The sequence below is a fragment of the Lactuca virosa genome, chromosome 6, assembly GCF_052849685.1.
Source record: "Lactuca virosa cultivar CGN04683 chromosome 6, Lactuca_virosa_CGN04683_v6, whole genome shotgun sequence".
Taxonomy (NCBI): Eukaryota; Viridiplantae; Streptophyta; class Magnoliopsida; order Asterales; family Asteraceae; genus Lactuca; species Lactuca virosa.
In genome coordinates, this window is record NC_136431.1 from 233,853,641 (window position 1) to 233,866,742 (window position 13,102).

The 13,102-nt window shown below is 34.0% G+C and overlaps 1 protein-coding gene across 1 annotated transcript; it reads left to right on the top strand.

The window, feature by feature from the left end:
* Positions 1 to 4,540: 4,540 nt before the first annotated feature.
* On the top strand, positions 4,541 to 10,078 carry LOC145120101 (protein GIGANTEA-like). Its single transcript, XM_079055890.1, has 12 exons — positions 4,541 to 4,764; positions 5,379 to 5,550; positions 5,674 to 5,745; positions 5,825 to 5,879; positions 5,964 to 6,106; positions 6,179 to 6,450; positions 6,545 to 6,600; positions 6,705 to 7,102; positions 7,181 to 8,866; positions 8,970 to 9,188; positions 9,302 to 9,394; positions 9,531 to 10,078. Exons 2-12 carry the CDS (start codon positions 5,464 to 5,466, stop codon positions 9,840 to 9,842), a joined length of 3,393 nt encoding a protein of 1,130 aa, XP_078912016.1. The 5' UTR covers positions 4,541 to 4,764; positions 5,379 to 5,463; the 3' UTR covers positions 9,843 to 10,078.
* The last annotated feature ends 3,024 nt before the right edge of the window (positions 10,079 to 13,102 follow it).

Sequence of the window (13,102 nt, forward strand, 5' to 3'; positions counted from 1 at the left end):
TTAATCAAAAGATTGATTCATCTCATTTCCGAAAGTCAAAATCAAACTTTTCACCGATTAATTTTATTCAAAGAGTGAGAAAATATTAAAAGATATCAAAATTTCAAGTAAGAATGTTTCTGACCAAAATGAAACTCTTAAAAAGTTTGAAGCAAAAATCAAAAAGAAAGAAAAGGGTTTTTCAAGAAAGATGGCTCCACAATTCAAAGAGTTATTCAAAGACAATCTTTTTTTGTTGAAATAAATCTTTCTGATAAGAGAATGAAAACTTACAAAGTTGAAAAAGAGATGAATAATTCTTTGATTAAGAGATTATATTGGATTGCCAAAACTAAGGTTTTTCCTGTTTACTTTTCGAAATCGAAAATCTCACATAGGCCCAAGATGGTTTGGGTTCCTAAATCTGTTTAATTTTTGTAGGTTATGTGTGACGAGCAGTTTGATTCAGAATGATATATTGATAGTGGTTGTTCTCGTTACATGACCGGAAGGAAGTCATAATTGAGAGAGTATCGGAATTTAATAGATGGAGGAAAAGTGAAATACAAAAATAATGCAACGGATGAAATCAAAGGATATGACATGATTTCAAATGGAGAATTCACAATTCGGAAGGTAGCTTATGTTGAAGGCTTGCAACACAATTTAATAAGTGTTTCTCAATTGGTTGTAGGTACAGGTCTCAAAGTATCTTTTGATGAGGAAGGTTCAAAAATCATACAAAAAGAAACTAATAGCGTTCTTCTAAAATCAAAGAGAAAAGGATAAATGTATCCGCTCAATTTAAAACCGATTCAAGGCAAACCATCTATCTATCTGCCTGCAAAAGCTTCTTTGGATGATAGTTGGTTGTGACACAGAAGGCTTTCACATCTTAACTTCAAAGATATCAACAAGCTTGTTATTGGTGATCTTATTCGAGGTCTTCCACTTCTGAAGTATGAAAAAGATCATTTATGTGCTGCTTGTGAGTTGGGTAAATAAAGCCGAAAGAGTCATTATTCAATAATGAATACCAAAATAATCGTGCCACTTTAATTAATGCATATTGATCTTTGTGGTCCATCTTCAGTTGAAAGCATTGGCGGTAACAAATACATTTTGGTTATTATTGATGATTTTTCTCGATTTACGTGGGTATTTTTTCTTAAATAGAAATCTAAAGTGACTCGAAAATTGTTTGATTTTATCAAGGAAGTTGAACTTCAATTACGAAAATCTGTTCGGAAAATAAGAAGTGATAATAGTTTGGAATTCAAGAATCAAGTTTTTGAAGAGTTTTTATCAAACAAAGGCATTGTTCATAATTTTTCCTCACCATACATGCCCCAACAAAATGGAGTTGTAGAAAGAAGAAACTGATCTTTGTGCGAAACTGCAAGAACGATGTTATCATTTGCAAACTTACCATTGTATTTTTGGGCAGATGCTATTGTCGCTGCTTGTTTCACTCCAAATTGTTCATACATTAACACGCATTTTCTAATTACTCCTTATGAAATTTTGAATAATCGGAAGACTAACGTCAAAATTTTCCATTTTTTGGCTCTAAGTGTTTCTTATACATTTCAAAAGAACATCGCAACAAGTTTGACACTAAAGTAGAAGAAGCAATATTTTTGGGTTATTCATTAACTTCAAAGGCTTATATAGTCTACTCTAATAAATAAAGATTTGTTTTGCCAAATGTCACACTCTCATTCAATTTGACAAATGTCATTTTGTGGTTATTTTGAATTAATTTCTTTTCCACATATCATTTTATGGGGTTTTTTTATTTTAATAAATTCCACATAATACTTTAATGTAATAATTACAATAAATGTAGTAATAAATGAATATCAATTTCACTAATGGACTTACCTTCTTATTTCAAAAATCCTAAATTAAAACTCATTAGTTTATTTTGTTTATTTATTTAAATTTAAAAGATAAAAAAATCAATTTTAATAATTCATTATTTTTCTTATTTTCTTATAAATTCAAAGTTCTTAAATATTTAGACCTTTATATTTAATTTTTTTAAATTAATCCATGTAATACATGGGTCTTACGCCTAGTTCTTACTTTTGCCAGATGTCACATTCTCATTTAATTTGCCAAATGTCATTTTTTGGTTATTTTGAATTAATTTTTTTTTTCACATGTCATTTTATAAGTTTCTTATTTTATAAAATTCCACATAATATTTTAATATAATAATTACAATAAATGTATTAATAAATGTATATCAATTTCATCAATGGACTTACCTTCTAATTTCAAAATTATCAAATTAAAGCTCATTAATTTATTTTTTATTTATTTAAATTATTTATTTAAATTTAAAATATAAAAAACATTTCAATTTTAATAACTCATTATTTTTCTTATAAATTTAAAGTTTTCAAATATTTTGACTTTTATATCTAACTTTTTTTTAAAATTAATCCATGTAATACATGGGTCTTACAACTAATCAAAAAATATATTGTCCTTTTAAGTCATTATCTCTTAGAGAAACAAACTATACTGCGGGGTATAATGAGTACAAAATATGCGATAAAGTTGCAGTGGAATTCTTCTATTATATTTTAAAGGGATAATGACTTAGGAGGGTAATAACGTTTTCTGTTTGTCCATTTTAGGTCCCTAACGTATTTTTTGTGCGTATTACACCATTAAGGTTATTATAATCGTTTACAAATAGTCCTTTTAACAAGAAGAAACCGGTAAAAGGGATTATTTCTAAACGGTTATAACAACCTTAATGGTATAATACACACAAAAAATACGTTAGGGACTTAATATGGACAAACAGGAAACATTATTACCCTCCTAAGTCATTATCCCCGTATGAAACTATAAACCCCTATAGTAAATTTTTACTTTTTAAATAAGAAACTTGTAGGTCTTGGGGTTGGTAGTTTGGATGCTTTTAACATCGGCCTTCTTTATAAATGGAAGTGGCGGTTTCTTAATGACAAGGGAGCTCTTTGGGTTAAAATTGTCAAATTTTGTCATGGGGAAGATGGTGGTTTTTCGGACGATTCCAGAATAAGAACTGGAGGGAGTGTTTGGCAAAAGATTGTAGGATCCATTAATCATCTCCATGAGAATAGTTGTATTCCTTCTAATTCCATGTATAGAGTGGTGGGGGATGGGACTCAAACAAGGTTCTAGAAGGATGTTTGGCGCTTGGATATTCCTCTTAGGGAGCGGTTCGGGAGGCTCTTTGCTTTGGCCTTTAATCAAGATGCTCGAGTAAGTGAATAATGGGATTCGAGGGGATGGAATTTTCATTGGTGTCGGGGGATTAGAGGAGGGGCTGAATCGACCCAATTTGATTATCTTGTGGAGATATTAAATCCTATTCGCATAGGGGAAATGTCGGATAAGTGGTCTTGGGAGCTTGAATCGACGGGTATCTTTACTGTTAAATCAGCACGAAATTTGGTTAATGATATGACGCTTCCTATGGGTAGTATGCCTACTAGGTGGAACTGTTTTGTCCCTATTAAAATTAACATTTTTTATGGTGTGTGCTTTTGGATCGCATTCCAGTAAGAGCTAAATGGGTGGAAAGGGGGTGATGATAGATTCCTTATTGTGTCCTGTGTGTCATAATTCTCAAGAAAGTGTGAAGCATTTGTTGCTGCAGTTTTCGGTTGCTGATCAGGTTTAGAGTCGGGTTGGACATTGACTTCATTTGGACCTTACTGGTGTTTTCATCTATCCGTGATGTGGTGGATTGGGTGGATTCTAGACTGACGGTTCATATGGAACGCCCGATTGTTGAGTCAGTGTTCATGGTGTTCATGATGACGTGGTTACAAAATCCAATCCAATCCAATCCAAACATTTCTATTTTTTATTCTTTTTAATTTCAACAACTTTATATGAAATACACATATAAAAATAAATACTAAAAATCTTAAAAATATATATTCAAAATAATAAATACTAAAAATCTTAGGAGGGTAATAACGTTTCCTGTTTGTCCATTTTAGGTCCCTACGTATTTTTTGTGCGTATTACATCATTAAGGTTATTCTAATCGTTTACAAATAGTCATTTTAACAGGAAGAAACTAGTAAAAGAGATGATTTCTAAACGGTTATAACAACCTTAATGGTGTAATACACACAAAAAATACGTTAGGGACCTAATATGGACAAACGAGAAACGTTGTTACCTTCCTAAGTCATTATGCCTATTTTAAATAATTGGTTGGACCTAAATCAAATTAAAATACAAGCTATTGCTATTTGGAAAGTTGAGAACAAAACATAAAGTTTTTGTACACGACGCGCTTTACATAAACTTGGGTGGGTCAAATGTAGAAAAAGAGAAAGTAACAAATGAACAAGCACCAAAACCTCAAGGGTATTATTGATATTTAATTCACAGCATCATGTACATAAGCATGCATGTATGTCTATACATATCATGATATCATGACATCAAGGCAGCGTATAGGGCGATAGGAAAATATCATAGCCACGTAAGCAAACCTTAGATTTTTAAGTCCACACATATTACAGCTAAAGATCTCCTCTCTCTAAAACGACCATTCTCGCTCTAAAAAACTAACCCCTCTCTCTCTCTCTCTTTCTCTCTCCACCTAAAATTCTCCCATTTTCGATCCCTTATAATCTCTCTTCTCGTTCTACTAGAACCTTCAAATCAACTTCCTAAATCTTGAAGGCGGCTCCGATTCTCTGAACAACAACGGCGGAAGATCTACGGGGAATCTTTAATTCTCCGGAGATCTCCATCTATCAGGTATATACATAAATACATAATACATACATATTTGTACGAGTATATATCTTTGTAACTTTTTTGAATTTGTATATAAGTTCAGATTTGATGAAGGTACTTAACTTGTTTGCATTTCGCGATTAGGAAAGTGAAAACAGTGGTTGATAATTTGACAAATATAGAGGAGTTCTGAATAGTTGTTCGATTTTTATTTTTATTGTTATTATTTTTTTAATCTAGTATTGATTTACTATCCTTTTCTCCCAATTTTTTTTTTTTTTGGATTCAGCAAAATGTAGTGATTTTTTTTTTGTTAATATTGTTTGAGTTAGATATACAAGCATAGTACTTGATTTTTTTTTTTCCCAATTCTTAGATCTTTCTAATAAGATGGGGTGTTTGTGTTTCAACTTTCAACTACATGTAGATTTAGGTTTTCCTTCTCTTTTATTGTGGCTATGGCTATTCATTGGACTTGAATCATGTCATTTATTTTAGGGGAGGTGTTAGCTTTATGGATTTGGATGAAAAAAAAAACGTTCATTGTTCTTTTGGTTTACCAATTTGTTTCATGTAAGTCAACTTTTTATAAAATGCTTGATTACAATCTTCTCATTCTTGATGATTGTTAGCAGATTGAAAAACCAAAGCTTGCAGTTTCACCATATCCCCCTGTGCTAATATTAGTAGAAAGCAAAGGGTGATCTAGTCTTTTCATAGATGGCTACCACATCTGCCAGGTGGACCGATGGTCTACGATTCTCATCACTGTTTTGGCCTCCCCCTCTAGACACGCAACAGCGTAAGGTATAATGAGTGTCTTTTTTTTTTTTTTTTTTTTTTTTTGCAATTTGAAGTTATAAAGTTTTTAGAAAAAAGTGTTATTGTATTTAGACAGTGATTTTATATTTCATTGTGTTTCATAACCAGGCACAAATTACTGCATATGTTGACTACTTTGGTCAATTTACATCAGAGCAATTTCCTGAAGATATAGCTGAGGTATTTCTTTTGCACCTTTTACCAATCAACCTGTTTGCTAATGTATAATTACAATTCTGACCTTGATATATACTTTCAGCTGGTTCGCCACCGCTACCCCTCACAGGAAAAACGCCTGTTTGATGATGTCTTAGGTATTGTTATTCATATTTCATCATTTACATCACTTTGACATTTCATGTTGATATATATGATCTAACGAATCTAAAAATTTCCAGCAACATTTGTCCTTCATCATCCAGAACATGGGCATAATGTCATTCTTCCAATAATTTCATGTATCATCGATGGAACAATGGAGTATGATAGAAACACTCCCCCATTTGCTTCCTTCATTTCACTAGTCTGCCCCACCAATGATGTAAGAATTTAATTACCTTTCTTACTATTTATAGTTACTTTTTAACTCATGTTTTTGAATTTTGAAACACAGAATGAGTATTCTGAACAATGGGCTTTGGCATGTGGGGAGATATTAAGAATTTTAACGCATTACAACAGACCGATTTTTAAGGCTGAACATCAGCATAATGTAACAGATAGAAGCAGCAGTGGGAGTCAAGCTTCAACAAGTAATTCTGTTAATGGTGAAACTTCTTCATCATCTGCACAAAATGAAGTGAAACCACTGAGGCCATTATCTCCATGGATTACTGATATCTTGCTTGCTGCTCCTTTAGGTATCAGAAGTGACTACTTTCGCTGGTAAGGACTAAGGAGTTGTTCCATTTACAAAATTACAAAAATACCCTTATACTGTTCATATATATTCATCAAAAACTTTCGTTTAATTTTTTAGGTGTGGTGGTGTCATGGGGAAATATGCAGGAGGGGAACTGAAACCACCTTCTGTGGGTAAGTGGACATGTTATCTTTTGTTTGAATAATTTGAAAACTTGAAGAAAGAAAATAAGAGTTTTGTTGAACTTTTTTTTTTTTTTTTTGTAATATGTATACAGTGATGGCTTCTTCTAGGGGATCTGGAAAGCATCCACAGCTGATTCCATCAACACCAAGGTGGGCAGTTGCTAATGGTGCTGGTGTGATATTGAGTGTTTGTGATGAAGAAGTAGCTCGTTATGAAACTGCTACTCTAACTGCAGCTGCTGTTCCTGCTCTTTTACTCCCACCTCCAACAACTTCCATGGATGAACATCTTGTTGCAGGTCTTCCAGCTTTAGAACCATATGCAAGGTTGTTCCATAGGTATTATGCAATTGCTAGTCCAAGTGCTACCCAAAGGCTTCTTCTTGGACTTCTAGAAGCGCCTCCATCATGGGCTCCAGATGCTCTTGATGCTGCTGTTCAGCTTGTTGAGCTCCTTAGAGCTGCTGAAGATTATGCATCTGGGATGAGGGTAAGTTGAAAATTCTACACATATTTAACCGAAATTGTATATGAACATATTTTTGAATTTTTTTCTATTGTTTTGAAGCTTCCAAGAAACTGGATGCATTTGCATTTCTTACGAGCAATTGGAACTGCAATGTCGATGAGAGCTGGTATTGCTGCAGATGCTGCAGCTGCTTTACTTTTTCGGATACTTTCTCAACCTGCTTTGCTTTTTCCTCCTCTTACACAAACTGAAGGAGTTGAACTTCAAGATGAACATCTCAATGGCTACAATTCAAACCCTAAAAAGCAGAGAGAAATGCCAACAACTGAAGCAACAATAGAAGCAACAGCGCAAGGGATTGCTTCAATGCTCTGTGCACATGGACCAGAAGTGGAATGGAGAATCTGCACCATTTGGGAAGCTGCATACGGCTTAATCCCATTAAGTTCTTCCATAATCGACCTCCCTGAAATCATCGTCGCTGCACCTTTACAACCTCCGATCCTTTCATGGAACCTCTACATCCCTCTTCTTAAAGTCCTGGAATATCTCCCTCGTGGATCCCCATCCGAAGCTTGTCTCATGAAGATCTTCGTCGCTACTGTTGAAACAATCCTTCAACGAACATTCCCATTCGAACAAATCAAAAAATCAAAAAACGTTTTCGGATCCGCGTCAAATAACATCGCGGTGGCGGAGCTTCGTACCATGGTTCACTCTCTGTTTCTCGACTCCATCGCCACCGTTGAACTCGCTTCTCGATTGCTTTTTGTTGTGTTAACTGTTTGCGTCAGTCACGAAGCACGAAGAGGAAGAGATGAAGATAAAGATAGTTCAGTGACTAGAAGCGAAAAATTGAGAAACAAACAAGGATCCGGATCCGGACCCGGACCAGTATCCGCTTTTGATTCTTACGTTTTGGCAGCAGTTTGTGCGCTTGCGTGTGAGCTACAGATATTTCCATTGATTTCGAGAGTCGGAAAGCATTCAAAGCATATTCCAAACACAAACACGAAAGCGAAGGACATAGAATCTTTCAATGAGTTTCAAAGTAGCATCAAATCTGCAGTTTCTCATACGCGTCGATTACTAGCGATTCTGGAAGCGCTATTTTCGTTGAAACCTTCTTCCGTCGGGACTTCATGGAGTTACAGTTCGAACGAAATCGTCGCAGCTGCTATGGTCGCTGCTCATATCTCTGAACTTTTCCGACAATCGAAAGCGTGTATGCGTGCTTTATCAGTTCTGATGCGATGCAAATGGGATAAACCGATTCACTCAACAGCATCTTCCCTTTATAACCTAATCGATGTTCATAGTAAAGCTGTTGCATCGATTGTGAACAAAGCGGAACCACGGGAAGCTCATTTGCTGAAGGATGCTCTTGTGAACTTAAATGGTAAAAGACAGAATAAAGGATCTGAAAAAGGGGAATCATGGAGATCTGTAAGGGCATGTGAGGAGGTTTCGAGTGAGGATTCGGAGAAGGAGGAGATAACGAGTTTTCCTTTCAATGCTTCGGAGTTGGCTAATTTTCTTACGAAGGATAGGCATATTGGGTTTAATTGTAGTGCGAGGATACTTTTGACTTCGGTGTTGACTGAGAAACAGGAGCTCTGTTTCTCTGTTGTGTCGTTGCTTTGGCAGAAGCTGATTGCTTCACCTGAAACGCAAGTTACTGCAGAAAGCACTTCTGCTCAACAAGGATGGAGACAGGTGGTGGATGCACTATGCAATGTGGTGTCAGCATCACCAACAAAGGCTGCAACTGCGGTTGTCCTTCAGGTATGGATATGTCAAAAAAATTATCCCAACATTTCTTCTTATTACAATATTAAAAAATATATATATATATATATTGAATCTAATTTGTTGTTTTGGTTGTTAGGCTGAGAGAGAATTGCAGCCATGGATTGCTAAAGATGATGATGTTGGTGAAGAAATGTGGAGAGTGAACCAGAGGATTGTTAAGCTAATTGTGGAGCTAATGAGAAATCACAATACCCCTGAGTCATTGGTAATTATGGCAAGTGCTTTAGATCTCCTCCTTCGTGCTACAGATGGCATGCTTGTTGATGGAGAAGCATGTACTCTACCACAACTCGAGGTATCATATATTTTCAAATTTAACTTCATTTCACATACTCTTTCATTGATTTGTATATATATTTTAATATTTAATAATGAATTGAATCTGTGAAATTTTGGTTGTTGTTTTAGCTTTTGGAAGCAACTGCTAGAGCAGTTCAACCAGTGCTGGAATGGGGAGAATCTGGAATGGCAGTTGCAGATGGACTCTCGAATCTTCTCAAGGTAAAAATCAGATTTTAATAATCTCGATTTCTATTACATGAATATTTATTGATAGTTGGGTACTTTGAAACCAAAGCCTTGGACTTCTTTTATAGACAGACATTCATTAAATAATGAATTTAATTTATTGTAACAGTGTCGGTTGCCGGCTACCGTTCGGTGCCTTTCTCACCCGAGTGCTCATGTGCGTGCCCTTAGCACCTCAGTTCTTAGAGCCATTTTGCATGCCGGCTTCATCAACCCAAGCGGCGGCGGTGGTGGTGGTGGAGGTGGTCCTGCGTACAAGTATGTGAGGGTGGATGTGGTTGACTGGGAGGCGGATGTTGGAAAGTGTTTAACATGGGAAGCTCACAGTCGAATTGCGACTGGAATGCCGATTCAGTATCTGAATACGGCGGCTAAGGAATTGGGATTGGGGTGTCCAATTCCGATTCCCATATCTATCTAATCAAACAATCAATCAATCAATCGCTAATGCAATTAACATATGCGGATTCCATTCCGCTTGTTGTAATCTTCTATGTTGTGTATACACTGTGGATAATATTTAGGGTTTTGTTGTGAAATTCAAACCATGGATTTTGAAAGCGGGTTAGTTCTTTATGTTTATGTATATGACTTGATGAGTACATTTCTGAATAGTCATTTTTTGTTTTTCTTATTTAAACCTATTTTTCGTGTTTATTTTTTTTTTACTTAAAGATGTATAGTCATTTTTTATTTTTCTTATTTAACCTATTTATTGTGATTATACCTTATACTGTTCATTAAACTGTCTCAAAATTGTAATTCTTTTTAGTTGTATTATTAAACTATTTCCCTAAAATATAACGTATTCTATTTTATATCATCTTAAGACGTATAATTTTATGTACACTGACCAATTTGTCCTTAGCATCAACTTTTTTTGTTTTTTGTTTTTCCATCGTTTCAAAAGGACAAAACTGCACAAACGGTCCCTGTGGTTAGCTCAAAATTGCCATTTTTATCCAAAAAAGTTTGGACTAGCACCAAAGGTTCAAACTTTTCATTTTGTTGCGAGTTTGATCCAATTTCTTTAAACTTTTTTATAATGACGATTTTGCCCTTATTTTTTATTTTTCAGTTTTATTTATTGATTTAAATATATTTTTATGCTTAAATGAAAAACAAATTACCCTTCTTTTTCTCTCTCTCTCTCTCTCAACTGCATCATCTTCTTCCTTTGTGTACCTAGAACTCAAAAAAAAAAATCACACATACTTTCCTTATATACCTGCAACTAAAAAATAAACAAAAAACCCACATATATTTCCCTGTGTTCCATCTACTTCTTTGTTTTCTCACATATTTTTTTGAAGCTTTCTCTCACTAAAAGTATGATTTTTGAATTTTTGGTGGAGATAAACGAAACTCATATTTCTTGAAGTGGAATCTGATATGAAGTATGATTTTTGAATTTTTGGTGGAGATAAACGAAACTCATATTTCTTGAAGTGGAATCTGATATGAAGAAGTGAAATTTGATCTGAAGAAGGTACCCTAGCCATCGTGAAGCTCGAGGTCGCCGGAACCACATCAAACCCTAGGGTCACTGTCGGGAATCACTACCATTCTCCAACTAAGAAAAATGAATTTTAGAAGTGAAATGAAAAAAACCCACCTTCCTTTACCTCCGATTTCCACCATGTTTTACTCAAACAAAACCGTCTTCGTCATCAATTCCCAAATGTACAACACCCTTAATCTCGGTTTTTTGTCGAATCTGTACTTCCTCATAGACCAATTTCTCATTAGGGGTTTTCAGGTCACCAGTAGTAGAACATGATGAATTTGGAGGTTGAATACGAAGCTTGAAAAGTACATTCATCCACTGAAGAACAGCCAATCTCTTTCTCGAACAGATCTGATGACGATCGGAGAAGATGAATGGTGGCAGCGACGTTCCAGATCGACAAAAACATTCTAGATCGTTTTCTGAAAACCGAAGACAACGATGACGATCTAGATCTGAAGCGGGGGGAGTGTTTACAGATAACCAGAAAATTAAGAGTTCATTTGTCTTCGACGGAAATCGATGCTTCTTGGTGGTGCCATCCATCTTTTCCGGTGGTGGTAGCGGCGTTCATCTTTTCCGGTGGTGGTGACGACGTTCAATTTTTTCGACGGTGGTGTTCAGAGAGAGAGAGAGATGAGAGATGAGAGAGAGAGTGAGACGAGAGATGAGAGAGAAAGAGAAAAGGAGGGTGGGGCCTGGTTTCTATTTGTTTTTTTTCTTAAATTAAAAAAGTGTTAAAGTAAAATAAAAATTGAAAATATAAAATACAGAGGGTAAAATCGTCATTATAAAAAAATTCAAAGGAAACTGGACCAAAATCGCAATAAAATAAAAAGTTTGGACCTGTGGTGCTAGTCCAAATTTTTTTGGACCAAAGTGGCAATTTTGAGCTAACCACATGGACCATTTGTGCAGTTTTGTCAAAAGGGAATTTTATTCGCAACCAAAAATTGTATGATAACCCTATTTTACATGACTACTTTGACCATTTATATTGTTTTTAAATTATTTTAATGATATGAGATTATTGTATTAGTTTATTGTAATTGTAACTACAAAATAATATTTAAGATTTTTTATTAGCTTTTCTATTTTATTACACGTTACATTGTTTTATAATTTTAAACATAAAACAATGAAATGAAAAATGTTACAAAAGTAAACAAAAAGATAAAAATATATAAAAAATAAAAAGAATGAAAATAAATAAAAAATTATAAATAAGAGGACTATAAATATAATTTGAATATATAATAATAATATTTGAATATATAATAATAATATGTACGGCCGGATACATAATTCAAGGACTTTTTATCCGACATACAATTCAATGATATTGATGCATTTAATCATAACATATGTAATATTTTTCTTATAATAATGATATGTATATTCGAACATACAATTCAAGAACATTTCTTATCAAACACACAATTCAATAATAAATTCAAAGACATTTTTTTTATCAGACACACAATTCAATAATACCGACACACAATTCAATATGTTAAATCATAACATATATAATGTTTTTCTTATAAATAGACCCTTCCAGTTTCATTTTCATCATATCTAATTTTGGGAAATAATTTATTACAAGTAACAACATGAGTTGGCTCAAGTATTTTCAATCGTTCAATGAATTAAATTACGAGATATGTTAATTTATTACTATTAAGATATTTATGTTTATGTACATCATATATTCATGTTTATATGTATTGATTAGGGTAACGATATTTACACAATCAATTCACTTTAAGATGGTGATAATGAAAGAAGTTATTTCATCAGTGACACATCAAAATTTGAAACTTACATAATACTAAAAGTTGTAGGTTAATTAGTAAAGCTATTAATCAATAAGTTTAGTAGTTTCTAATAAAAACACCATTACCGGTTATTCAATTCTCGTGAACAATTAATCGACTGTGTTTAAAAGACACATGCTTGTTTCCACATGTTATTACAAATAGAGATTTGACTTGCATTAAAACATACAAAAATGTATTTCCGGACGCTAAAGAATTACTTTGTAGATGACATATCAATACAAATATTAAAAGAAAATACAAAAGACCCATAGCGAGTTGGCCTACTTTCTATGAAGGAGGGAAAAGATTAGTTAATCTGGAACAAAAGAAGCATACATTGCCAATGTCTCACAA